Source organism: Mesoplodon mirus, assembly GCF_964341445.2.
Source record: "Mesoplodon mirus genome assembly, chromosome: 19".
Taxonomy (NCBI): Eukaryota; Metazoa; Chordata; class Mammalia; order Artiodactyla; family Ziphiidae; genus Mesoplodon; species Mesoplodon mirus.
In genome coordinates this window covers 52,383,615-52,411,498 of record NC_138995.1, presented here as the reverse complement: position 1 = coordinate 52,411,498, position 27,884 = coordinate 52,383,615, and the positions used below count along the sequence as shown (strand labels likewise).

The window sequence follows — 27,884 nt, the reverse complement described above, 5'->3', positions numbered from 1 at the left end:
TTAGGGGCAATAAATTAAAAAAAAGGGGTTTTGATGTATAAATAATATCGAAGATGCGGAGACAAGTTGCAGGTGGGTCTCTGGGGTCAGACACACTGGTCTCCACTGGCAACACATTTCAGGTCCCGGGTGAGGAGGCGGAAGAGGTTGAACACGACAGAGGCTTCAAGGCAGTCCCGGGACTCCTGGGGGGCAGAGGGGAATGGCTCAGTAGCTCCCACGTCAGGGCTCCCACCTGAGCCCAGCCATCGGTTTCCCCTCCCCGGTCACTCACCTTCTTCGGGGCCTCCTGGAGTCGGTGTAGCCAGTGCTGGAGGCGGCCCCGGGGCCTGGGGCCTGCTGTGGGCCGAGCTGGGACCTGTGGGCAGAGGAGGGTGGTGTTGAGGGTGTGAGGCAGGGCCTGGGACAGAGGGGGACGTACAGGTGGCCAGAGCCCAGACAAGGCCCGGGTGCCCCGAGTGCTCACACAGGCCTGGAGCTTGGAGTGGATGTGGTGCAGCGTGTGAAGGGGCTGGTCCAGGATGTGATCCAGGGATGAGTTAGCCGTGGCCTCCAGGACATTCAGTGTCAGGGCCAGCTCCGCCTCCAAGGCCACGGGGCGCTCCCACACCTGAGGAGGAGACAGAAGACAGGTGAGAGTTGCACGTGAGAGAGAACAGGCGAGGAGGCACAGGTGAGGGGGACAGAGGAAGGGACAGTGGAAGGTGAAAGTCGGGGTCAGGTGAGAGCCGATGTGGTTGGCTGAGGGGAAGGGGTCAGGGGCCGGGTGGGGGGGGCAGGGAGAGAAGGACGTGAGGGAAGGAGGAGGTGAGGGGCCACCTGCAGAGCCGGAGCGGGGCGGGCAGGTGAGGGCAGGCGGGCCTGACTCTCCCGCCCGACTCACCTGCAGCTGCCTCAGGTCCCGGGTCCTGGGGAAGAGGCGGGAGCTGCAGTTCCAGTCCTTCTGCAAGAGCGACTCTTCCTAGAGAGCAAGGGCAAGGTCAGCCCCCAGGGGGAGGGGCAGAGGGAGGAGCCCAGGGAGGCTGGAGGAGGGCCAGCAACAGGAAGGGAGGTTAGCTTCCAGAAGGACTGCAGAGGCACGTCCACCGCAGGAGGACAGGAGATCGCCCACCGCGGGGAGGGTGGAGGTCAGCCCAGTGTGGGGAGGGCAGGCCCACCTTCAGCCCAGGTAGCCCGGGAGCGCACAGAGGGAGGGGTGGAGGGTCGCCCACTGCAGGAGGGGTCGGGGGACACTCACAAAGGCATCCTTGGCCGTCTTGAAGGCCTGCAGCTCTTGTGGGGACAGAGACTTGAACTGGGCCATGTGGCAGCCCCTTGCACCTGGGAGGGCCCCGAGGGGTGAGGGCACAGGAACTGCTCCTGTCCTGCTCGGCGCCACGGTCATCAGCATCAGCACCAGCGTGCAGCCGGGGGCCATGTCTGTGTTAGGGAAGGACAGCAAGATGAGGGGAGGGAGGGCGTCAGAGGGTGAGGGCGGGGGCTCTGGGGAGTGAGGGTCCCGGAGAAGGATGTAGGGGCTGACCCAGCTTCATTCCTGCACTCTGGTCTCTGTCAGCAGATGGGGGATCAAGTGTCCTCTCTGAGGCCGCCGCCTGGGGTCTCTCGGTCTCGTCTGGCGTCTCTGACTTCAGCCTCCTGTTCTGGATCTCAGCTCGTTGCTCTGTCCTTGTCTCTGAACTTCCAGCTCCGTTTGAGGTGTGATTCCTGCCTGAGCTCCATGGCGCAGCTTTTAGCCTGTGCAGCTGGGCAATCCCAGCTGATGTAGGAAAAGTGAAAACACAGCTAGAGGCTGACACTGGCACCAGGGGAGGTGAGGGCTGGGAAAGCCCAGGGCAGGGCGGGGCCTGTGAGCCATGTGAGCCGCCGAGGGAAAAAGAAACTGACATCGTTTCATGTCCCATTTCACCTCCGAGAAAGTGAGTAAGGAAGTCAAAATCAGGGCTGGGGCAGCTTCAGCCCCACACGGCGGGTCCCCTGCGCCGGTGCCCAGGCTGATCTAGGACTGGGGTGGGAGGGGACAGAGGCCCCAGTACAGGGAGTAGAGGGAAAAGGCACCTGTCGGAGGTGCTGCCCTGAAGAACCTGGAACTTCCAAGAGGGGGGCTGTTTAGGAGGTGGCAGAAGGTCCAGGGCTGCTGCTGCGGGTGGGAGAGAGAGTGAGAAAGGCAAAACCTCGTGAATTCAGAGAGGACACCAGCTGCTCCCCACCCTTCCCCACCTGGTACCCACAGAGACAGCATGGGGGAGGTCGGGAGCCTGCACCGACCTGCTCTCTGACTGTCAGGTGCAGAAGGACCCAGGAATAGGAGGATGTGCTACGAAATTGAGCTGTGACCAATACTTCAGGGAAATCAGGTGGGGTTGAGAAAAACGCCTTGAATCACCAAGTTCCTATTTGCCCTCCCACCCCCACTTTGGGTCCGACCCTGTTCAAGGTACCAGGAAGAGAGCATTGAAAAAAGAAAAGACACGAAACAATCCTTCATGGGGCTTTTTACTAGAGAGAGGTACCAGATAGTACCCCTCTGGGACACGGGGATTAGGCATGTGGTATGTATTACGTTAGGTAAAGTCAGATCATGGAAAATGAAAGAAATGAAGCAGGGACGAGAGCAGAGTGCGAGAGGAAGTCTGTATTAAATAAGGTAATGAAATGACATTTGAGGGAAGACCTAAAGGAAGTGAGGGAGGGAGCTCTGTGGAGATCTGAGGGGGAGCCTTCCAGGAAAAGGGAACAGTCGGTGAAAAAGGAAAACAGAGACACCCCCTCCTTCTGTGAGCCTGTATATGTCTCACCCTGTTCGCGGAGGCTCTGCCCCAATGCGGTTTGTTTTCTTTGTTGTTGTCGTTGTTGTTTTTGGTCGTGTCACTTGCAGGGTCTCAGTTCCCCGACCAGGGATTGAACCGGGCGCTCAGCAGTGAAAGCGCAGCGTCCTGACCACTCGAATGGCAGGGAATTCCCTCACAGTGTGCTACTGAAGACTCATGGTAGCACCAAGGACATCCTGTGCTTTGCCTACATTTCAAAGACAGAGGAAACTGCAGGGACTCAAAGGGGTTAAGAGACTTGTCCAACGTCATACAGCAAATAAGTGGTGAGGGCAGGATATTAACTGAGTTCTGTCTGACACCAGAGAGTAACCACTGCACTCAACAGCCCCAGTGTAGCTACATCTCCTGACTTGGAGGTAATGGACGTCTCGAACACAAGGTGTGGAGTCCTTTTGACTATTACTCCCACCCCCTCTTTCCCTCATTCATAATTCCGGGGAGAGGGTGGACCAAAGTCCTCAGCTGGGAATGTCTTTGAGCTCTGATATGTAACGTTTTTTAGAAATTTTTTTTATTGGAGTATAATTGCTTTACAACGTTGTATTCGTTTCTGCTGTGCAATGAAGTGAATCAGCTATATGTATGCCTATATCCCCTCCATCCTGGACCTCCTTCCCACGCCCCCATCCCACCCATCTAGGTCGTCACAGAGCACCGGCCGAGCTGAGCTTCCTGTGCTTTATAGCATGTTCCCACTAGCTATCTATTTTACGCATGATAGTGTATATATGTCAGTCTTACCCTCCCACTTCATCCCACCCTCCCCTGCCCCCACCCTGTCCACATGTCCATTCTCTAGGTCCACGTCTCTATTCCTGCCCTGCAGATAGGTTCACCTGTAAGAGCAGGTGGACTTCCCTGGGGGGTCCAGTGGGTAAGACTCTGTGCAGGGGACCCAGGTTCGATCCCTGGTAGGGGAACTAGATCCTGCCTGCATGCCGCAACTCAGACCCAGAGCAGCCAAAATAAATAAACATTAAAAAAAATAATAAAAGCAACAGCAGGGATGTGCCCAAGTCACCTACCAGTGTTCTGGTCAGTTTCTATTAATTGCATCGGCCTTATATCAGGGGAGGACACATTGCAACAACTGTGAATCCTGAAAATTGACAAATTATCTCAAAATCCCTCAACAGCATACTGTTTCTCTTAGAACGGAAGTTCAGGGGAGTGGTTGGGAGCATGGGAACTGGAGCTAGACTCTGGGGCTCAAACCTGGCTCCGACCCTCTCTAGCTGTGTGACCTTGGGAAACAGGCTTTGCAGTTGGCCACGAAGATTGCCCATCCACAGACGCAGACAAATTTTCAAAGTACAATTGTTCTGCATTTATGTGTGTGATTATTTAGTGGAGACCAATTATTAAGGCCATTCTGTGGCTTCAGCTGGAAGCTTCAGAAACATTATTTCAATGTATAGTACTCACTGCAAGGGAAGTGTAACAATGCCGTGGCATAAATGAGTAAACTGAGGCTCAGAGAGAAGGAATTTGCCCAGACACGCAACACTTAAGTGGCTGGGCAGAACTGAAACTCAGCTCACCTGATTTCCCTGTCTCAGCATTGTGTGCTGAACAGCCCCCCTCAAAATGACCACGGAATAAACAACGCGCAGAAATGCAAAAATATTTTATAATTGGCAATAAATTAACAACAGAAGACAGAACGGCAAATACACACAGGAACTTCATAAATACAAAACACACTTAAGTAACGGAATTCAAAAAACTACTTATCCAGAGGACAAGTAGTCCTTTGGCCTTATCACTACCCAGTCCCTCTGGGAATGAGGCCTCCCCAGCGGGGAGGTCCAAGAGTCACATATTCATGGAATCGCAAAGCGGGCACTGAAGGTTCAAAGCACGGGGTGGGACCTGTCATGAGACAGGGCTGTTCCTGTAACCACAGAAGTAGAAACTGGTCCATGGTACGTGGTGGTCAGCGACCAAGGCGGACACGGACTCCAGTCTTTTCCTGCCAGCCCGGGCCCTGGAAGATCTTAGGGCAACGCATCCCGCGGAAATATCGCTGCTTCCGGGGGAACTCGTTGTGGTCTTTGGGAAAAGGGCGCCTCTGGCACCAGCGCCGGCGGGTCCAGGCTGAGAGACCCGCCTGGTCCGAGGGCGCCACGGAGGAGGGCGGCGTCCGCAACCAGGCGCCCCCAGAGCTTCGGGTCCCAGGCGGAGCCGCGGCGGGATCACAGACAAGGACCCGAGTGCGCCACCAGCCGCAGGTCCCACGCGAGCAGGCGCAGGAGGTTGAAGATGACGGTGGCTTCGTGGCACCGAGGCGAGCCCTGCAGCCCGGGAAGGAGGCGGAGCGGGGCTGAGCCAGGGATCTCCTTCCCCGAGAGACCCCCCTCCAGACCCTCACGGCTCCCAGCCGGGCTCCCGTCTAGCCGCTTTCCCGCCTGCTCCACTCACAGCTGTGCGAGTTTGGGGACGCCTCCTGGGCCGCCGCAAGGACTTCCTCCGGGAGTCTGGCCGGACCAGCTCGAGCTGGAGGGAGAACAGGAGGTTAATGAAGGCGACGGGGAACCGACCCTCCCCTCCCAGGTGACTCCGCCCCTCCCCCTCCCAGCCGCAGACCAAAGCCCGGATTTGGGGACATCGAGAGGACGTGAATCGTGTCTGCGCCCGTTTCTGGCCTCATGGGACAGATTCGCAGTCGGGGGGCCTGGCCTTGAGACCAGGGGCGCAGAGCGAGCCGGGAGGGGTGCGGGTCCAGGGCGCGGCGCACTCACGCAGGCCGCCACGTCCCGCTCCGCGGCCGCCAGCAGCTCCAGGGTGGGTAAGACGCCAGGGAACAGCTCGGGGCTCGGCAGGCTGCTCAGCACGTCTTGGGCGTCGGCGAGGCCGCGGGCCACCTGGCGGAGCAGCGCACGGGACTGCGGGGACCCGGCGGGAGTTAGACGGGGCCGCGCGCCAGCACGCGCTCCCCCACCCCGCCCGCCGGCCTCGGGCCTCACGGAAGGCCGCGGAGGGTCCCTCCTGCGGCGGAACGAGCAGTTGCGCGGCCTCCAGCTCAGCGTCTCTTCTTCCTGCGGGGCAAGGGCTGGGGTGACGCGGAGTCTCCTGGCAAGGGCCCCTGAAGCGCTGGGACGTCGGAGATTCCTGGACGTGGCTCGGGACTGGCCCGGACGGTTGTGCTTATCGTGTCCCGAACCAGGCAGCGCTCCGATGGCTGAGCGGGGCTGAAAGGCACCCGCGCTCCCCATGCGGAACCTGCGCCCCGATGTGGAGCCGAGTCCACCTGGAGGGGGCGCCCCTCTGTGACCCGCACCAAGGCCGTGCATGAGCTGACCACCGGGGCCTCCGGGAAGATGTCGTGGTCACAATTCTGGACCCTGAAATCTGAGATGTGCCTGCTGGACGCTAGGACTTGAGGGCCCCTCGGGACAAAGGCTGGTGTCTCCGAGCCCGGCGGGCCCGGGGTCCAGGGGGCGGGGGCGTCTGAGCATCACTCACATAGTGGTCCCTCAGTGCCTTGATGGCCAGCAGCGCCCGGGGGTCCAGGGAGCGGTAGTGTGAGAGGAGGCGGCGCGGAGGCTCCACCACTTCGGGGTCCGCCGCCACGCCCACCGTCACCAGGACCCACAGCCCCACGGCCACCGCAGCTGCGCCACTCGGCCCCATCTCTGCTCCTGCGGGACGCGACGGACGTCAGCGAGCTCAAAGAGAAGGCCCCGAGTCCAAGCCCCTGCCTGTGGTTAGACTTGCAGAGGGACTGATGCTCAGAGTGTGGGCTGTGGACACACGCAGGGGAAGAGACAGGATGGGCCCCCTCCCACCCTCAGCCTCTCTCCTCTCACTCCTCACCTACAATGTGTCTCTGGTGCCTGGTGCTGCAGCAGGGCCTGCCTTCCACTGTCCTCTGGGTGGTGTCCAGAGTGGTGTCCACCTGGGACAGCGGTGCCTGCACCCTCCATGGTGGCTTTTAAGTCAGCTTAGAATGGTGAGCAACTGGGCTTCCCCGTGCAGGGTAAGCTTTCCCAACGTCATTGCTGGCCATTGATTAGCCCAGAGAGTTGCAGGCAGGGGTTTGAGGACTTTACCCACCTGTGGGCCAGTGCCAGTGGTGTCTCTGCTCAACCCTCTCTCCTGAGCCAATTGCTACGTTTTGTTTTCTGCACCTTTTGTCTTTTCTGTGTGTTGGTCTTTCTTTTGCGCTCTAGGAATGAACTCAAAACACACCTTTTCCTTTGGCTGGAAGCTGCAAGCTTGGCAGAGATACCCGTACAAGTGCCTGCTGTCAGGAGTTCATACTCGGGTTTCTTTCTTTTTAAAGATTTTTTTTGATATGGACCATTTTTGAAAAAGTCTTTATTGAATTTGTTACAATATTGCTTCTGTTTTAAGTTTTGGCTTTTAGGGCCAGGAGGCTTGTCAGATTGTAGCTCCCCAACCAGGGACTGAACCCACACCCTCTGCATTGGAAGGTAAAGTCCTAACCCCTGGACTGCCAGGGAAGTCCCCATACTAGGGTTTCTAATGCTTGCTCTTCAGTCACTCTCTTGTCATTATATCCTTTCTCTCCCTGTCTTTTTTTCCCTCTTTCTCTGCACAAATATCCTTCCCTTCTGTTTTCTCAGCTTCTTTCCTCATCTGGGACTTAGACAAACTCTCTCTGGCTTCCTTAGTCTGTTATTAAATGATATGTATTCCGGGCTTCCCTGGTGATGCAGTGGTTGAGAGTCCGCCTGCCGATGCAGGGGACACGGGTTTGTGCCCCGGTCTGGGAAGATCCCACATCTAGCGGAGCGGCTTGGCCCATGAGCCATGGCCGTTGAGCCTGCGTGTCCAGAGCCTGTGCTCCACAACGGGAGAGGCCACAACAGTGAGAGGCCCACATACCGCAAAAAAAAAAATAATAATAAAAAAAATGATATGTATTCCTTTACCCATTATAAAACCATTCTCTGTTTGCTGTTGAAAATTGGAATTGCAAACATGTTTTTCTCAACCACTGTTAATAATAATTATAGTTGATACATACTGAGCACTTCCTGTATGCTTGGCTCCACTTTAAGCTCTTCTCATGTATTTACTGCTTTATTCTCGCCAGCAAGTCTGTGAGGTAGGTCCTCTCACTGGCTGATGCTTTAGAAGATGAGGAAACTGAGGTACCGAGGCTGTGAGTCTGTCCAAGCTCACACAGCTTGTAGATGTGATCCCAGGCTGTCTGGGTTATTACTGGTGATGCTCTGCCACTTCTCACCTATATAGACAGATCTATTCATGTGCAGAATAGTTAAGGTATGTTTTGGGCGAGTAAAGCAAAGTTTCCTACATGAGACCACCTTTAATTAATTGTAAAGTTTATTAATAAATATTGATAATTACAGGCAAGTAATGGCTGTTTTTCCCATGTATGTCTTCCTCAGCATTAATATGAAAAAATTATTTTGTCTTTCAGTGTATATTTTCCTTATTGAAAGGCATAGAGCTTTTAAAAAACATCAAAGTGGTTGAAACAGAAGTACTCTGAAAAAAACATGAGAGAAATTCTACTGAAACACTAGACGAGATCAGCCAATGTGTCCATGCGCAAACTTTCCAGGCTTCCATTACTTCTCCCCAAGTCATCCCAGCATCCCCCCATTTCAGCTGGAGATCCAAATGGTTTGGGGAAGGTGACTTGACCCCCCATCTCTGGGTTGGCATATGTGACTTGGCTGCAGCCATTTACCTCAGTTAGCCTCCCTGGCCACAGTGATTGCATTTAGGGGTGGGCATATGACCTAAGCCAATGTAATCAGAATGAATCTCAATGCTGGACATCTTATCTCCAGATAGTTTTGTGTATCAAGTTTGTTCCTTTTTATTGCTAAATGGTATTCCATGGTATGAATGTACTACAGTTTTGGGTTTTCTTAAACAGTTACCTGTTAAAGAACATCTGGGTTGTTTTCTGGCTGTTATAAATAAAGCTGCTATAAACAATCATGTGCAAGATATTGTATGAATGTAAGTCTTCATTTCTCTGGGAAAATGCCCAGGAATGCAATTGCTAGGTCATATAGTAGTTGCATGTTTAGTTTTTTTAAAAAAACTACAAACCCTATTTTCCAGAGGGGCTGTACCATTTTGCATTTACACCAGCAATAAGCGATCAGTTTCTCCATATCCTCGTTAGCATTTTATTTATTTATTTGTTTGTTTTTAGGCATTCGGATGGCTGTATAATGATATCTCGTGGTGGTTTTAATGTGCATCTCTTTGTTGGCTAATAACATTGAACATCTTTTCATGGACTTATTTCCCATCTTTCACTCTTTAATGAAATGTCTCTTCATGTCTTTCACCCATTCCCAAACGGATTGTTTAATTTTTGTACTGTTGGTTTTTGAGAGTTCTTTATCTATTCTAGATACTAGTCCTTCATCAGATAGGTGGTTTGCAAGTATTCTCTCCTAGTCTTTAGCTCATTTTTCTATCTTCTTAACATGGTCTTTTACATCGCAAAAGTTTTGGATCAAATTCAGTTGATCGATTTCCCCTTTATGGATTAAGCCCTTGGTGTCAAGTCTAAGAACCCTTTGCCTTGCTCTAGATCCTGAAGATGTTCTTCATAACTTTTTCAAAAAGTTTTATAGCTTTATATTTTACATTTAAGTCCATGATCCATATTGAGTTAATTTTTATTTTAGTGTGAAGTTTAGGTCAAGGTTCATTTTTTGGCCTATGGAAGTCCAGTTACTCCAGCACTATTTTTTGAAAAGGCTATTTTTCTCCACTGAATTGCTTTAGTATGTATGAGTATTTCTAAATGCAAGGAGTGTTACACCATGTATATTATTCAGCAATTTACTTTTTTCACTGTATGATATGTCTTGAAGATTTTTCCATGTCAGTGCCTATAGATCTGTTTCATTCTATTTAACTGCTGCAGGTCTAGCTTAACCTGGAGTTCATGGACAATAGGATTCAGGGGAGGGTGAACTTGCATGGGAAAAAGCTGCATCTCCATCTTCACTGACCTCAACTGAAATTTAGCATTTCTTTCCATTATGAATGTAAGCAACAAACCACAATAATATTAGCAGAACCTGTGACTTTGTCACTAAAAGAAGCCACAGATATTTCCTAACACATTACAGATGTGGCACATATCTTTTTTTTAAAATTTATTTATTTTTTAAATTTTTGGCTGCCTTAGGTCTTTGTTGCTGCGCATGGGCTTTCTATAGTTGCGGTTCGCGGGGCCTACTCTTCTTTGCGGTTCGCGGGCTTCTCATTGGGTGGCTTCTCTTGTTGCAGAGCACAAGCTTTAGGCACGTGGGCTTCAGTAGTTGTGGCACTCGGCCTCAGTAGTTGTGGCTCGCAGGCTCTAGAGCTCAGGCTCCGTAGTTGTGGCGCACGGGCTTAGTTGCTCCGCGGCATGTGGGATCTTCCCGGACCAGAGCTCGAACTCGTGTCCCCTGCACTGGCAGGTGGATTCTTAACCACTGCGCCACCAGGGAAGTCCTGTGGCACATATCTTGAAAAATCATTTACTCCCTCAACAGTATAGTAGTTATTAAACCTACTGCTATGTCTTGTACTTAGTTCATTAATAAAGAGACATATGTATTACTTATCACAAAGTTACTTTAATATTTTGGTAACTGTGTTTCAAAATAATCGGTTTTCTTAATAGACCTGTGTATTTAACTTTATTTATTTTAAAACACATTTATGAACCAATAAGTGATTATAGCAAGGTTGCAGGATACAAGATTAATATGAAAAAGTACACTGCTTTCTTGTATAACATCAGTGAACAGTTTGTAGTTGAAATTTAAAATTCCATTTACATCAGCACCCCCAAAAATGAAATATTTAAGTACAAATACAACAAAATATAAATAAAATCTGTGTGAGGAAAACTATAAAACTTTGATGAAAGAAATAAAAGTACATCAAAAAATGGAAATATTCTATGAATATGGATAGGAAGACTCAATATTGTCAAGATGTTGGTTCTTCCCAACTTAATCTATAGATTCAATGCAATCCAATCAAAATCCCAGCAAGTTAATTTGTGGATATTGACAAAGTGAAAGTTTATATAGAGATTCAAAAGACCCAGAGTAACTTTCACAATATTAGAAGAACAAAGTTGGAGGACTGACACTCTCTCACATCAAGACTTACTATAAAGCTACAGTAATGAAGACAGTGTGATATTAGTAGAAGGATAGACAAATCAATGGAACAGAATAGAGATCCCAGGAATAGAGCCACACAAATATAGTCAACTGATCTTTGAGAAAAGAGCAAACGCAATTCAATGAAGAAAGAATAGACTTCCAACAAATGGTATTGAAACAACTGGACATTCACATGTGAATAAATAAAAAAATAAACAAACCAAGCTAGATGCAGACCTTGAACATTTCACAAAAATTAACTTAAAATGTATCATAGACCTACACGTAAAGTGCAGAATTATAAAACTCCTAGAATATAGTTTAGGAGAAAATCTAGGGAACCATGGTGATGATTTTTTATATACACTGAAAGCACGATCCATGGAAGAAAAAAAATTGATGAATTGGAAACATTTTAAACTTCAGCCCTATGAAAGACACAATTAAAAGAATGAAAAAATTACTCCCTTTCTCTCCCGCAGTCTTGAGATCCATGATTTTAACAAAAGACTGGAAAGAATATCAATGCCCACCAATAGGGGATTGGTTATTCAATAATCCTGTTACAATGGAAGCCTTACCAGTGGTATATGCAGGATGTCTTCCATTTGCCCCTCCAAGTTCACTCTTCCCACTTCTCCACCCTCCTCTGGGCCCCAGGAAGCTGGCCTTTGGCTTCTGTTGGGTGCAGCCAATGGGGAGCCTAGCAGTAGGGCCAGAGAGTGGGGAAGGAGAGTAAAGTCAGAGTATTTATTCCCCAGGCTTCCTCCCTGCAGGGGCATCATGACTTCTCTGTCCCTCCCCCTGTGTACATGACTCCCTCCTTCCCAGGTAAGGTAACCACTCCCTCCCTTCTCCCATTCCTTCAGGCCTAGGGATGACAGACCCTCACCCGGGTGGGCCCCAAGGCCTTGCATTACTCCTCCTCTGTTCTCTTCACCATCCAATCCCTTTGTAAACACCCTTGATATTAAACCACCACAAATTATCCTACATTGATTAGGCCATCTGTTTCCTGCAGGGGACCTCACTGATACAGTATAATTAAAGATGTGGGGGAATGCAAATGAGAGGTAATGGTAAGACACACAAAGCAGGCTACCAAACTGTATACAGACTCGTTCCAATTTAGGAGAAGTTGCTCAAAGAAAGAGAAAAAAAAAAAAAAGAGGAGAACTAGCAACTAACTGCTAAAAAGATTACCTCCAGGAAGTGGGATTAAAGACTTTCTTTAACTCTCTAAGTTGTATTTTTTTCTTAATATTTATCTATTTATTTTGTTGCACCGGGTCTTAGTTGCAGCAGGCTCCTTAGTTGCTCCTTAGTTGCGGCATGCATGTGGGATCTAGTTCCCTGACCAGGGATCGAACCCAGGCCCCTGCATTGGGAACACAGAGTCTTAGCCACTGTGCCACCAGGGAAGTCCCAATGGTATTTTTTTAGTGACTGAATCTTTATAACAAATGTGTTACTTCAATAATCAGAAAACATATGTACAAATAAATATATGTAACATTTCTACTCACTGGAAAAATTGTTCCAGAGCTGGGGTGACGGAAGACAGTTGGGTGGTGAAATTATAGGTGGGGTTGTTTTCCTCTCTTATGCATGTCTCTATTTTTCCAGCTTTATCCAATGACCTTGGCTTGCTAATTTTATCAGGAAAAGTAATAGATTTTATTTTTAAAGCAAAACAAAGAGACTGATTGAGACACATGGAGACAGAGAGACACTGGCCTGAATGTTTGCTAGAAAAAGGAATGATAGACAGATGGAGTTATCGACAGAGACAAAAACAGGACCAGAGAGACAGAGACAAAAGAGGAGGCAAACAGAGAGAGAAGAAAGAGAAACAGAATGAAATGAGGACAGAAATGGAGAGAGAGAAGGAGGCACTGAATCAGATATTTAGGGGTAGTTGTGGCTTGGAGATCAAGCTTTGGAGCTGGATTGAGTGTAGGTTCAAATTCTGCCTCAATTACTGACTGGTGTCTTGGAAAAGTTCCTTCACTTTACTGTGCCTCGGTTATCCCATCTATAAATTGGACGTGGAACAATTCTTGCACTGTCATTTTTTGAGCATTAAATGAGACATGTACGTATCAGTTACTTAGAACAGGGCCCAGTAACACTAAGCACTGTATAAGGGCTGGCTGTTATTATAGAACAGAGATAAGGACACCCAGGGTGATGAAAAGAAAGCGAGAGGATACAGGAAGGGACAGAGACCAGAACTGGTGGCAGAGAGTAGGGGTAGAGTCATCGCTGGCACTGGCCCACAGGTGGGTAAAGTCCTCAAACCCCTGCCTGCAACTCTCTGGGCTAATCAATGGCCAGCAATGACGTTGGGAAAGCTTACCCTGCACGGGGAAGCCCAGTTGCTCACCATTCTAAGCTGGGCACTTAAAAGCCACCATGGAGGGTGCAGGCACCGCTGTCCCAGGTGGACACCACTCTGGACACCACCCAGAGGACAGTGGAAGGCAGGCCCTGCTGCAGCACCAGGCACCAGAGACACATTGTAGGTGAGGAGTGAGAGGAGAGAGGCTGAGGGTGGGAGGGGGCCCATCCTGTCTCTTCCCCTGCGTGTGTCCACAGCCCACACTCTGAGCATCAGTCCCTCTGCAAGTCTAACCACAGGCAGGGGCTTGGACTCGGGGCCTTCTCTTTGAGCTCGCTGACGTCCGTCGCGTCCCGCAGGAGCAGAGATGGGGCCGAGTGGCGCAGCTGCGGTGGCCGTGGGGCTGTGGGTCCTGGTGACGGTGGGCGTGGCGGCGGACCCCGAAGTGGTGGAGCCTCCGCGCCGCCTCCTCTCACACTACCGCTCCCTGGACCCCCGGGCGCTGCTGGCCATCAAGGCACTGAGGGACCACTATGTGAGTGATGCTCAGACGCCCCCGCCCCCTGGACCCCGGGCCCGCCGGGCTCGGAGACACCAGCCTTTGTCCCGAGGGGCCCTCAAGTCCTAGCGTCCAGCAGGCACATCTCAGATTTCAGGGTCCAGAATTGTGACCACGACATCTTCCCGGAGGCCCCGGTGGTCAGCTCATGCACGGCCTTGGTGCGGGTCACAGAGGGGCGCCCCCTCCAGGTGGACTCGGCTCCACATCGGGGCGCAGGTTCCGCATGGGGAGCGCGGGTGCCTTTCAGCCCCGCTCAGCCATCGGAGCGCTGCCTGGTTCGGGACACGATAAGCACAACCGTCCGGGCCAGTCCCGAGCCACGTCCAGGAATCTCCGACGTCCCAGCGCTTCAGGGGCCCTTGCCAGGAGACTCCGCGTCACCCCAGCCCTTGCCCCGCAGGAAGAAGAGACGCTGAGCTGGAGGCCGCGCAACTGCTCGTTCCGCCGCAGGAGGGACCCTCCGCGGCCTTCCGTGAGGCCCGAGGCCGGCGGGCGGGGTGGGGGAGCGCGTGCTGGCGCGCGGCCCCGTCTAACTCCCGCCGGGTCCCCGCAGTCCCGTGCGCTGCTCCGCCAGGTGGCCCGCGGCCTCGCCGACGCCCAAGACGTGCTGAGCAGCCTGCCGAGCCCCGAGCTGTTCCCTGGCGTCTTACCCACCCTGGAGCTGCTGGCGGCCGCGGAGCGGGACGTGGCGGCCTGCGTGAGTGCGCCGCGCCCTGGACCCGCACCCCTCCCGGCTCGCTCTGCGCCCCTGGTCTCAAGGCCAGGCCCCCCGACTGCGAATCTGTCCCATGAGGCCAGAAACGGGCGCAGACACGATTCACGTCCTCTCGATGTCCCCAAATCCGGGCTTTGGTCTGCGGCTGGGAGGGGGAGGGGCGGAGTCACCTGGGAGGGGAGGGTCGGTTCCCCGTCGCCTTCATTAACCTCCTGTTCTCCCTCCAGCTCGAGCTGGTCCGGCCAGACTCCCGGAGGAAGTCCTTGCGGCGGCCCAGGAGGCGTCCCCAAACTCGCACAGCTGTGAGTGGAGCAGGCGGGAAAGCGGCTAGACGGGAGCCCGGCTGGGAGCCGTGAGGGTCTGGAGGGGGGTCTCTCGGGGAAGGAGATCCCTGGCTCAGCCCCGCTCCGCCTCCTTCCCGGGCTGCAGGGCTCGCCTCGGTGCCACGAAGCCACCGTCATCTTCAACCTCCTGCGCCTGCTCGCGTGGGACCTGCGGCTGGTGGCGCACTCGGGTCCTTGTCTGTGATCCCGCCGCGGCTCCGCCTGGGACCCGAAGCTCTGGGGGCGCCTGGTTGCGGACGCCGCCCTCCTCCGTGGCGCCCTCGGACCAGGCGGGTCTCTCAGCCTGGACCCGCCGGCGCTGGTGCCAGAGGCGCCCTTTTCCCAAAGACCACAACGAGTTCCCCCGGAAGCAGCGATATTTCCGCGGGATGCGTTGCCCTAAGATCTTCCAGGGCCCGGGCTGGCAGGAAAAGACTGGAGTCCGTGTCCGCCTTGGTCGCTGACCACCACGTACCATGGACCAGTTTCTACTTCTGTGGTTACAGGAACAGCCCTGTCTCATGACAGGTCCCACCCCGTGCTTTGAACCTTCAGTGCCCGCTTTGCGATTCCATGAATATGTGACTCTTGGACCTCCCCGCTGGGGAGGCCTCATTCCCAGAGGGACTGGGTAGTGATAAGGCCAAAGGACTACTTGTCCTCTGGATAAGTAGTTTTTTGAATTCCGTTACTTAAGTGTGTTTTGTATTTATGAAGTTCCTGTGTGTATTTGCCGTTCTGTCTTCTGTTGTTAATTTATTGCCAATTATAAAATATTTTTGCATTTCTGCGCGTTGTTTATTCCGTGGTCATTTTGAGGGGGGCTGTTCAGCACACAATGCTGAGACAGGGAAATCAGGTGAGCTGAGTTTCAGTTCTGCCCAGCCACTTAAGTGTTGCGTGTCTGGGCAAATTCCTTCTCTCTGAGCCTCAGTTTACTCATTTATGCCACGGCATTGTTACACTTCCCTTGCAGTGAGTACTATACATTGAAATAATGTTTCTGAAGCTTCCAGCTGAAGCCACAGAATGGCCTTAATAATTGGTCTCCACTAAATAATCACACACATAAATGCAGAACAATTGTACTTTGAAAATTTGTCTGCGTCTGTGGATGGGCAATCTTCGTGGCCAACTGCAAAGCCTGTTTCCCAAGGTCACACAGCTAGAGAGGGTCGGAGCCAGGTTTGAGCCCCAGAGTCTAGCTCCAGTTCCCATGCTCCCAACCACTCCCCTGAACTTCCGTTCTAAGAGAAACAGTATGCTGTTGAGGGATTTTGAGATAATTTGTCAATTTTCAGGATTCACAGTTGTTGCAATGTGTCCTCCCCTGATATAAGGCCGATGCAATTAATAGAAACTGACCAGAACACTGGTAGGTGACTTGGGCACATCCCTGCTGTTGCTTTTATTATTTTTTTTAATGTTTATTTATTTTGGCTGCTCTGGGTCTGAGTTGCGGCATGCAGGCAGGATCTAGTTCCCCTACCAGGGATCGAACCTGGGTCCCCTGCACAGAGTCTTACCCACTGGACCCCCCAGGGAAGTCCACCTGCTCTTACAGGTGAACCTATCTGCAGGGCAGGAATAGAGACGTGGACCTAGAGAATGGACATGTGGACAGGGTGGGGGCAGGGGAGGGTGGGATGAAGTGGGAGGGTAAGACTGACATATATACACTATCATGCGTAAAATAGATAGCTAGTGGGAACATGCTATAAAGCACAGGAAGCTCAGCTCGGCCGGTGCTCTGTGACGACCTAGATGGGTGGGATGGGGGCGTGGGAAGGAGGTCCAGGATGGAGGGGATATAGGCATACATATAGCTGATTCACTTCATTGCACAGCAGAAACGAATACAACGTTGTAAAGCAATTATACTCCAATAAAAAAAATTTCTAAAAAACGTTACATATCAGAGCTCAAAGACATTCCCAGCTGAGGACTTTGGTCCACCCTCTCCCCGGAATTATGAATGAGGGAAAGAGGGGGTGGGAGTAATAGTCAAAAGGACTCCACACCTTGTGTTCGAGACGTCCATTACCTCCAAGTCAGGAGATGTAGCTACACTGGGGCTGTTGAGTGCAGTGGTTACTCTCTGGTGTCAGACAGAACTCAGTTAATATCCTGCCCTCACCACTTATTTGCTGTATGACGTTGGACAAGTCTCTTAACCCCTTTGAGTCCCTGCAGTTTCCTCTGTCTTTGAAATGTAGGCAAAGCACAGGATGTCCTTGGTGCTACCATGAGTCTTCAGTAGCACACTGTGAGGGAATTCCCTGCCATTCGAGTGGTCAGGACGCTGCGCTTTCACTGCTGAGCGCCCGGTTCAATCCCTGGTCGGGGAACTGAGACCCTGCAAGTGACACGACCAAAAACAACAACGACAACAACAAAGAAAACAAACCGCATTGGGGCAGAGCCTCCGCGAACAGGGTGAGACATATACAGGCTCACAGAAGGAGGGGGTGTCTCTGTTTTCCTTTTTCACCGACTGTTCCCTTTTCCTGGAAGGCTCCCCCTCAGATCTCCACAGAGCTCCCTCCCTCACTTCCTTTAGGTCTTCCCTCAAATGTCATTTCATTACCTTATTTAATACAGACTTCCTCTCGCACTCTGCTCTCGTCCCTGCTTCATTTCTTTCATTTTCCATGATCTGACTTTACCTAACGTAATACATACCACATGCCTAATCCCCGTGTCCCAGAGGGGTACTATCTGGTACCTCTCTCTAGTAAAAAGCCCCATGAAGGATTGTTTCGTGTCTTTTCTTTTTTCAATGCTCTCTTCCTGGTACCTTGAACAGGGTCGGACCCAAAGTGGGGGTGGGAGGGCAAATAGGAACTTGGTGATTCAAGGCGTTTTTCTCAACCCCACCTGATTTCCCTGAAGTATTGGTCACAGCTCAATTTCGTAGCACATCCTCCTATTCCTGGGTCCTTCTGCACCTGACAGTCAGAGAGCAGGTCGGTGCAGGCTCCCGACCTCCCCCATGCTGTCTCTGTGGGTACCAGGTGGGGAAGGGTGGGGAGCAGCTGGTGTCCTCTCTGAATTCACGAGGTTTTGCCTTTCTCACTCTCTCTCCCACCCGCAGCAGCAGCCCTGGACCTTCTGCCACCTCCTAAACAGCCCCCCTCTTGGAAGTTCCAGGTTCTTCAGGGCAGCACCTCCGACAGGTGCCTTTTCCCTCTACTCCCTGTACTGGGGCCTCTGTCCCCTCCCACCCCAGTCCTAGATCAGCCTGGGCACCGGCGCAGGGGACCCGCCGTGTGGGGCTGAAGCTGCCCCAGCCCTGATTTTGACTTCCTTACTCACTTTCTCGGAGGTGAAATGGGACATGAAACGATGTCAGTTTCTTTTTCCCTCGGCGGCTCACATGGCTCACAGGCCCCGCCCTGCCCTGGGCTTTCCCAGCCCTCACCTCCCCTGGTGCCAGTGTCAGCCTCTAGCTGTGTTTTCACTTTTCCTACATCAGCTGGGATTGCCCAGCTGCACAGGCTAAAAGCTGCGCCATGGAGCTCAGGCAGGAATCACACCTCAAACGGAGCTGGAAGTTCAGAGACAAGGACAGAGCAACGAGCTGAGATCCAGAACAGGAGGCTGAAGTCAGAGACGCCAGACGAGACCGAGAGACCCCAGGCGGCGGCCTCAGAGAGGACACTTGATCCCCCATCTGCTGACAGAGACCAGAGTGCAGGAATGAAGCTGGGTCAGCCCCTACATCCTTCTCCGGGACCCTCACTCCCCAGAGCCCCCGCCCTCACCCTCTGACGCCCTCCCTCCCCTCATCTTGCTGTCCTTCCCTAACACAGACATGGCCCCCGGCTGCACGCTGGTGCTGATGCTGATGACCGTGGCGCCGAGCAGGACAGGAGCAGTTCCTGTGCCCTCACTCCTCGGGGCCCTCCCAGGTGCAAGGGGCTGCCACATGGCCCAGTTCAAGTCTCTGTCCCCACAAGAGCTGCAGGCCTTCAAGACGGCCAAGGATGCCTTTGTGAGTCTCCCCCCGACCCCTCCTGCATTGGCGACCCTCCACCCCTCCCTCTGTGCGCTCCCAGGCTACCTGGGCTGAAGGTGGGCCTGCCCTCCCCACACTGGGCTGACCTCCACCCTCCCCGCGGTGGGCGATCTCCTGTCCTCCTGCGGTGGACGTGCCTCTGCAGTCCTTCTGGAAGCTAACCTCCCTTCCTGTTGCTGGCCCTCCTCCAGCCTCCCTGGGCTCCTCCCTCTGCCCCTCCCCCTGGGGGCTGACCTTGCCCTTGCTCTCTAGGAAGAGTCGCTCTTGCAGAAGGACTGGAACTGCAGCTCCCGCCTCTTCCCCAGGACCCGGGACCTGAGGCAGCTGCAGGTGAGTCGGGCGGGAGAGTCAGGCCCGCCTGCCCTCACCTGCCCGCCCCGCTCCGGCTCTGCAGGTGGCCCCTCACCTCCTCCTTCCCTCACGTCCTTCTCTCCCTGCCCCCCCCACCCGGCCCCTGACCCCTTCCCCTCAGCCAACCACATCGGCTCTCACCTGACCCCGACTTTCACCTTCCACTGTCCCTTCCTCTGTCCCCCTCACCTGTGCCTCCTCGCCTGTTCTCTCTCACGTGCAACTCTCACCTGTCTTCTGTCTCCTCCTCAGGTGTGGGAGCGCCCCGTGGCCTTGGAGGCGGAGCTGGCCCTGACACTGAATGTCCTGGAGGCCACGGCTAACTCATCCCTGGATCACATCCTGGACCAGCCCCTTCACACGCTGCACCACATCCACTCCAAGCTCCAGGCCTGTGTGAGCACTCGGGGCACCCGGGCCTTGTCTGGGCTCTGGCCACCTGTACGTCCCCCTCTGTCCCAGGCCCTGCCTCACACCCTCAACACCACCCTCCTCTGCCCACAGGTCCCAGCTCGGCCCACAGCAGGCCCCAGGCCCCGGGGCCGCCTCCAGCACTGGCTACACCGACTCCAGGAGGCCCCAAAGAAGGTGAGTGACCGGGGAGGGGAAACCGATGGCTGGGCTCAGGTGGGAGCCCAGACGTGGGAGCTACTGAGCCATTCCCCCTCTGCCCCCAGGAGTCCCGGGACTGCCTTGAAGCCTCTGTCGTGTTCAACCTCTTCCGCCTCCTCACCCGGGACCTGAAATGTGTTGCCAGTGGAGACCAGTGTGTCTGAACCCGGAGACCCACCTGTCTCAGCATCTTTTTTTTTTTTTTTAATTTAATTAATTAATTTATTTCTAGGTGCATTGGGTCTTTGTTGCTGTGCACGGGCTTTCTCCAGTTGCGGCAAGCACGGGCTACTCTTCATTGTTGTGCGTGGGCTTCTCATTGCGGTGGCTTCTCTTGTTGCGGATCACCGGCTGTAGGCGTGTGGGCTTCAGTAATTGTGGCTCACGGGCTCTAGAGCGCAGGCTCAGTAGTAGTAGCACACGGGCTTAGTTGTTCCACGGCATGTGGGATCTTCCCGGACCAGCGCCCTAAGCCGTGTCCCCTGCATTGGCAGGTGGATTCTTAACCACTGTGCCACCAGGGAAGCCCTGTCTCAGCATCTTAGATATTATTTATGCACAAACTACCTCCACTGGATTATTGCTTCCAGATCCCTATTTATTTTTGAAGCCCCTAAAAGATATTTATTCTTGTACTTTTTGTAAAATGTGTGAAAATAAACAATTTGTCTATGACATTGGCCTTGTTTATATGTGACTGTATAAGTGACTGCACAGCTGCATATGTGACTGTGGCCCTGAGTGTGTGTGTATTACAGTGGGAAGGCGAAGTGAGAGATGAAGAGACTATGAAAGAATAAATGAATGAGGAGTGAAAGAATCACTGAGGATGTTTTCAGCCACAACAATGGGAGATTTCATTGCATCACAAGCTATCATTACATTAAGTAATAAGATGTCTAGAGGAGGCTGTGTCTGGGTCAGATCAGCAGGACCATGGCTTTATCATGGACCTACGGTCTATAACTGTTAGTATTTCTAAGGATATGTGTTAAAATTGTGTTTGTGTTACATTCACCCCAACCTCCTGTGGTTCTAAACCTGGGATGACTATTGGCAGGGTGGCGATATGCTGGGAGAAATTTCACAGAGAGAGTTGTCACCAGAAATTTAAGTTCCACTGTGGGCATTATTCTATGTAGACAATGGTGTTGACTGCAACTAATTTTCTTGTCTGATCTGTATGTTTTTTTTTTTTTTGTGGTACACGGGCCTCTCACTGTCGTGGCCTCTCCTGTTGCGGAGCACAGGCTCCGGACGCGCAGGCCCAGCGGCCATGGCTCACAGGTCCAGCTGCTCTGCGGCATGTGGAATCCTCCCGGACTGGGGCACGAACCCGCGTCCCCTGCATCGGCAGGCAGACTCTCAACCACTGCGCCACCAGGGAAGCCCTGTATGTCTTTTATTTCCTTTTCTTGCCTTATTGCACTGGATAGAACTGTAGTACTATGTTGAATAAGAAGGGTGAAAGAGGGCATCTTTGCCTTCTTCCTGATCTTAGGGGGAAAACATTCAGTTTCACCATTAAGTGTAAATGTCAGCTGTAGGTTTTTTGTAGATGCTCTTTTTCAAGTTGAGGAAGTTCCTTTCCATTCCTATTTTTCTCAGAGTTTTTAAAAATCATAATTGGGGACTTCCCTGGTGGTCCAGTGGTTAAAAATCTGCCTTTCAATGCAGGGGACATGGGTTCGATCCCCGCTCAGGGAACTAAGATCCCACAGGCCACAGGGCAACTAAGCCCGTGCGCCACAACTACTGAGCCCACGTACTCTAGAGCCTGTGCGCCACAACTAGAGAGTCCGTGTGCCGCAACTACTGAGCCTGTGTGCCAGAACTAGAGAGCCTGTGTGCTGCAACTACTGAGCTTGTGAACTCTGGAGCCTGTGCGCCACAACTAGAGAAGCCTGTGTGCTCTGGAGTCTGCGTGCCACAACTAGAGAGAAGCCTGCGCACTGCAACAAAGAGCCCGTGTGCTGCAATGAAAGATCCCACATGCCACAACTAAGACCTGATGCAACCCAATAAAAAAAAAAATCATGAATGGATGTTGAAATTTGGCAAATGTCTTTTCTTCATTGATTGATATGATCATGTGATTTTTTTTTTCTTTAGCCTGTCTTGGTGGATTGTATTGATTGGTTTTCAAATATTGAACCAACCAGGCTTCCCTGATGGCGCAGTGGTTGAGACTCCGCCAGCCGATGAAGGGGACGCGGGTTCGTGCCCCGGTCCGGGAGGATACCACATGTCGCAGAGCGGCTAGGCCCATGAGCTATGGCTGCTGAGCCTATGCGTCCGGAGCCTGTGCTCCGCAACAGGAAAGGCCACAACAGTGAGAGGCCCGCGTACCACAAAAAAAAAAAAAGAGTTGAACCAATCTTGCAACCTTGGAATGAATCCTTTAGGTCATGGTGTATAATTTTTTTGATCTATTGCTGAATTCTATATGCCAATATATTGTTAAGGATTTTTGTGTCTGTATTCATGACCTTACTTTGTGTGAGATAACAAGTTCACATTATTTTTTAAGCCAGTTGAGTTAAAACTTACTGTCACTTGCAGCCAAAAACATCCTTAAGGATACACATGGAAATGAAAGGTGAGTTTCCCTCAGAGTTGAAATATTCTGGCTGCATGGGATTGTTTTGCCTCTGCCATCCCCAAGACTGTCATTGATACAAAGCTGCAAAGAGTCCTTGTATTCAGTATCCATGGGCAAGAAGATGAATAATCTGGGACTGCAATCTGGGGAAGCATGCTCTTCTGCCTACTCCTGTCTCTATGACATTACTATTTCTTACCTCTGTTTCTTGAAAGTTTCACTCCAGCTCTTTCAAATCTTCTCTGCTTCCTCTTATCCACTACTCCATCATGTCCTCTCTCTCTCCAAATGGATTACTTTGCCCTTTCCCTCACAGAAGCTACCAGGTAGAAATTCCACATCATCTATACCACTCTCCTACCTGTCTCCACCGTCCTTTTGCTCTCCTGTCAAGATCAATGAGCTGCCTTTCTCTTAATGACATGAGAGGGGCCAGTGCCTGATCCTGGCCCCTCTTATGTAGTTCCTCCATAAATTATCCTTCTCTTATCCTCCATTTTTCAAAACTTCCTTTCTACAAATGCCTGCCCATCAGTGGTCTCCCCTTTTATAAAACCCCTTTCTTAATCTCTCCTCTTCTCTTCAACTATTTCTCCATCTCTCTTTTCCACTGGCTCCATTTCCTTACCTAATCCAGGCTCCATAGCCCTTACAGTTGGCTTCTGTTCCCAGAACTCCACTCCACAACAACAATTTCTTATAGCTAAATCCTGAAATTGCTTCTCCAGTTCTCACCCTAGAAGACCTCTCAGTAGCATCCAACCCATTCCTCACTAACTCCTTCTTGTAACTCTCTCCTACTTTGACCATAGTGATACCACCCTCTCTTTGTCTTCCTTCAATTTCTGTCTGGTTCTTCTCAGTTATATTTTCTGGTTCTCTTTCTTTTTCCCACCTCTTGAATACTGGAGTGTCTCAGGGTCCTATCCTGGACTCTCATTTCTCTTCTGTCTTTATACTCTCTCTGGGGTCATCTCACATATCCTCATGGATTCACCAACTACCTTCTCGCTGACTACTTTTGTATCAGTCTGCTTAGGCTGGGTTATGCTTTAGTATCAAATGACCCTCAAATTACAGTGGCTTATAACAACAAAGGTTTATTGCTCACTTATGCAACACAACCATCTTTTTAAAATTAATTAATTAATTAATTAATTACATTTTTGCTTGCATTGGGTCTTTGTTGCTGCGTGCGGGCTTTCTCTAGTTGTGGCAAGTGGGGACTACTCTTCATCGTGGTGCACGGACTTCTCATTGTGGTGGCTTCTCTTGTTGTGGAGCACAGGCTCTAGGCATGCCGGCTTTAGTAGTTGTGGCGCGTGGGCTCAGTAGTTGTGGTTTGCGGGCTCTAGAGCACAGGCTCAGTAGTTGCGGCGCACAGGTTTAGTTGCTCTGTGGCATGTGGGATCTTCCTGGACCAGGGCTTGAACCCATGGCTCCTGCATTGGCAGGTGGATTCTTAACCACTGAGCCATGGGGGAAGTCCGCAACACAACCATCTTGAGTAGGCTGACTCTCAGCTCCTCACCAGGATTCAGGATGAAGGTGCAGTTGTACCTGGGACATTTCTGGTCTTAAGAGTAGAGAGGTAAGAGTACATGATGGAGGGAATCCCCGGGTTTGGACACGGTGCTTTCACTGCTGGGGCCCAGGTTCAATACTTGGTTGGGGAAATAAGATCCCACAAGCCTTGTGGCTCAGCCAACAAAACAAAACAAAAAAAAGAGTACATGGTGTACTATGCACTGGCTCTTAGAACTTCTGCTCAGAAATGATACACACCACTTCCATCCCCATTTCATTGGCCCAAACAAGTGACATAGCCAAGCCTGAGGTCAATTAGGCAGAGATTAATAATTTTCCGCAAGAAATGGATTCCTCACTTTGGAAAGGAAGAAGGTATTTGGAATGATAAGGCAGTATAACACGTCCTAAGTTCTTATCTCCAACTCTGACGTTATTATTTATTTATTTTTTGGCTGCATAGGGTCTCAGTAGTGACACGTGAGATCTTTCATTGCGGCATGCGGGCTTCTCTCTAGTTGCAGCACATGGGCTTCTCTCTAGTTGTGGTGCACGGGCTCTAGAGCACGTGGGCTCAGTAGTTGCAGCACGTGGGCTTAGTTGCCCCTCGGCATGTGGGATCTTATTTCCCCCACCAGGGATCGAACTGGCATCCCCTGCATTGCAGGACGGATTCTCAACCACTGGACGACCAGGGAAGTCCCTCCAACTCTGACTTTAAAGACAAATTAGCTTTATTATTCTGTGTAGAAACCAGCTCAAGTTCAGATCCAAACTGGACTAGCTGATAAGCCAGTAGCAATGGAGACTCTGATCCTAAAAGTTCCCATGCCATTTTCTGACTAATGATCCGTAGAAAGGGATTTGCTGGTGGAAACCCCCATTAAGAAGAGCTAGTCCACAGCACTGAAAAGGCAGGACCACTGTCCACTCTCCATGGTTCTGAACACCACTGTTGGCTACAGAAGGGTGGTTTCTTTCATCCCTGGGTCCTTGGTGGATGCCTGTTAACTTCTTCAGCACTTACAGATTTTTTAAATGAAATATTGTCACATCACATATGGTTGTGGGATATTTTTTCTTAAATAACAGAAAACTTCAACTCAACTTGCTTAAACAGTCAGGAATTTGTAATCTCATATACCAAGAAGCCTGAGGGGAAGATAGATAAGGAGTTGGCTAATTCAGGAAATCACACTAATGTTATTGATAATTCAAATCCTTTCCATCTTTCAGCCTTGCCGTCCTCAGCATTTCAGCCTCATCCTCAAGTTTGATCGCCTCAGGTCACACGGTGGCTACCGCAGTTCTGGATATTAAATCCTTTGAGCAATGTCCAGAGGAAGAAAAGGGACAGCATTTCCATGTATCTTTCTTATCACTGAGGAAAACTTTTCCCAGGAGCCCCTAGCAGACTTTCCTTCAATCCCACACTAACATCCCATTAAAAATTGCAACCCCCCCAGTGCTCCTGATATCCTAGTGCTCCACTTCCCCCCCCATAACACATATCTCCTTCTAACACACCATAAATGTGCTTACTTAAAAAAATATGTATTTATTTGGCTGAGCCAGGTCTTTGTCGTGGCACATGGGACCTTCGTTGCTGTGTGCGGGATTTAGTTACTTCCCTGACCAGGGATCGACCCCAGGTCCCCTGTATTGGGAGTGTGGAGTCTTAAGCATTGGACCAGCAGGGAAGTCCCAAGAATGTACTTACTTATTGGGACTTCCCTGGCGGTCCAGTGGTTAAGACTTCACGCTTGCACTGCAGGGGGTGCCGGTTCGATCCTTTGTCTGGGAACTAAGATCCCACAAGCGGCGCTGCCAAAAAAAAAAAAAAGAAATGTGGTTACTTATTATGTTGTTGTTTATGACCTGTCTCTCTCTGCTAGAATATAAGCTCCACCAACTCAGAGGTTATTGTCTGTTTTGTTCACCTCTGTCCCAGCACCCAAAACAGGCACAGAGTAGGTGCTCAGTCAATACTTATTGAAAGAATGGATGACTGTCACATTGTGCCACATGCCTCAGCCCAAATGATTTACTGGAAAGGGACATGAGACAACTATAATTGGCTCAGACCAAAGATGGTCTGCTTTGTAGAGTGGGGTTGGGGCCCACTTCTCCTGAAAGCTCAGGTCACAGCAAAGATGGTAGATTTCTGATCAAAACGGGGGTTATTTCAGGCCACCATAATCTATTACAAGCCTCCAATACTTATTTCATATTTTCTCCCCTCTCCTTAAAACTCCAACTCCTCTCCCCCATTCTCACTCTCACAGATGGCTTTGCTTCTTCCACTGAAAATATGGAAGCAGTGGAAGAGAAGTCCCATATGCTCCCACTACCACATCCACTTACCTACCAGCATCGGGGCCTGGATGCTCTGCTGTCCTCCTTTCTAAGCCCAACTTCTCCACTTGGACCCTGGATCCTACCTGTTTCTTACTCATAATTCTCCCCTCACTGCTTATCCTGCATCATCAGTTTGCCCCTGTCTATTCCTATCATTTCTATTATTTATTCTGTCTTGGGAACTCCCTGGTGGTCCAGTGGTTAGGACTGCATGTTTCCATTGCCAGGGGCACAGGTTTGATCCCTGGTCAGGGAACTAAGATCCCACATGCCGCGATGTAGCCAAAAAAAATACATAAAAATAAAAACATAAAGAAATTCTATCTCAATCCCACACTCCCTCCAGTTACCACCTCATTTCTCTGCCTCCTTGTACTAGTCAGGCTTCTCCAGAGAAACAGAACCAACAGGATACAGATATAGATATATACCATATATATATATATATGTATATACATATATATTTATTACGAGGAGTTGGCTCATGCACTATGGAGGCCAAGTCCCAAGATCTTCCGTTGGCAATCTGGAGACCCAGGAGAGGCGATGTGTAGTTCCAGTGTAATTCCAAAGCCCTGAGAACCAGGAGAGCCTATGGTGTAAGTTCCAGTCCAAAATCCAGGATGCTTGAGACCCAGGAAGGGCCAATGTCTCAGCTCAAATCTGAAAGCCAGGAAAGAATACAATCTCAGCTCAAAGCAGTCAGGCAGGTGGTGTTCTCTCTTACTCAGCCTTTTCCTTCTATTCAGGTCTGTCGTTGATTAGATGAGGTCCATCCACAGTAGGGAAGGCAGTATACTTTACTCAGTCTACCAGTTCAAATGTAATCTAATCCAGAAACACCCTTGCAGACACACCCTGAACAACGTTTGACCAAATGTCTGGGCACCCAATGGCGCAATCAAGTTGACACATAAAGTTGACCATCACACTCCCTTTTCAGCAACCTTTGTCAAAAGAGTTGTCTATGTCATTGTCTCCTCTTCCCCTGTGTCTCCTTTGAGTAAGGCTTTTGTCCCAACCACTCCACATTCAGCTCTTGCTCAGACCACCAATGACCTCCATGTTGCTAAACCCAGCGGTTGAGTCTCAGTCCAATTTTTCCTGATCTGTCAGCAGTAGTTGACATGGGTGTTCACCCTCTGCTCCATGAAGCACATTCTTTGCTGGCTCCCACTTTCCTGGTTTTCTTCCTCCCTCTCTGGTGGTTCCTTCTCATTCTCTTTTCTGGTTCTGCTTCCCCCCGAATATACCAGGGCTCATCCTGGCCCTTATCTCTCATCTATCCATGACGCATGTATCTATTCTCATGGCTTAGAACCCAATCCCACCTCTACAGTCATGGCTCTTGTGGCAGATTGAATTCTTGGTGCCAATTTTCCCCCTCCCTGCATCCATACCCTTCCCATGGCCTCACTGAAGGCAGAGTTTACTTCCCTGCCCCTTGATTTTGGACCTAGCCATGTGACTTTTGTGTGTGTGTGTGTGTGGTATGCGGGACTCTCACTGTTGTGG

The 27,884-nt window shown here is 51.0% G+C and overlaps 4 protein-coding genes across 4 annotated transcripts; 2 read left to right on the top strand and 2 right to left on the bottom strand.

The window, feature by feature from the left end:
- Positions 1 to 1,417, bottom strand: LOC309794786 (interferon lambda-3-like; the record flags this gene model as incomplete). The annotated part of the gene is made up of 5 exons (XM_082606674.1): positions 1 to 185; positions 275 to 358; positions 467 to 610; positions 884 to 961; positions 1,238 to 1,417. 5 exons carry the CDS (start codon positions 1,415 to 1,417, stop codon positions 87 to 89), a joined length of 585 nt encoding a protein of 194 aa, XP_082462800.1. The 3' UTR covers positions 1 to 86.
- Positions 1,418 to 5,198: 3,781 nt separating this feature from the next.
- Positions 5,199 to 6,464, bottom strand: LOC309794785 (interferon lambda-4-like; the record flags this gene model as incomplete). The annotated part of the gene is made up of 4 exons (XM_082606673.1): positions 5,199 to 5,327; positions 5,438 to 5,716; positions 5,798 to 5,869; positions 6,297 to 6,464. 4 exons carry the CDS (start codon positions 6,462 to 6,464, stop codon positions 5,199 to 5,201), a joined length of 648 nt encoding a protein of 215 aa, XP_082462799.1.
- A 7,204-nt stretch (positions 6,465 to 13,668) lies between these two features.
- LOC309794784 (interferon lambda-4-like) lies at positions 13,669 to 15,106 on the top strand (the record flags this gene model as incomplete). The annotated part of the gene is made up of 5 exons (XM_082606672.1): positions 13,669 to 13,836; positions 14,264 to 14,335; positions 14,417 to 14,560; positions 14,806 to 14,880; positions 15,008 to 15,106. The coding sequence occupies 5 exons, from the start codon at positions 13,669 to 13,671 to the stop codon at positions 15,104 to 15,106; spliced, it is 558 nt and encodes a 185-aa protein (XP_082462798.1).
- Positions 15,107 to 18,715: 3,609 nt separating this feature from the next.
- LOC309794783 (interferon lambda-3-like) lies at positions 18,716 to 20,205 on the top strand (the record flags this gene model as incomplete). The annotated part of the gene is made up of 5 exons (XM_082606671.1): positions 18,716 to 18,895; positions 19,172 to 19,249; positions 19,523 to 19,666; positions 19,775 to 19,858; positions 19,948 to 20,205. 5 exons carry the CDS (start codon positions 18,716 to 18,718, stop codon positions 20,044 to 20,046), a joined length of 585 nt encoding a protein of 194 aa, XP_082462797.1. The 3' UTR covers positions 20,047 to 20,205.
- Positions 20,206 to 27,884: the final 7,679 nt, after the last annotated feature.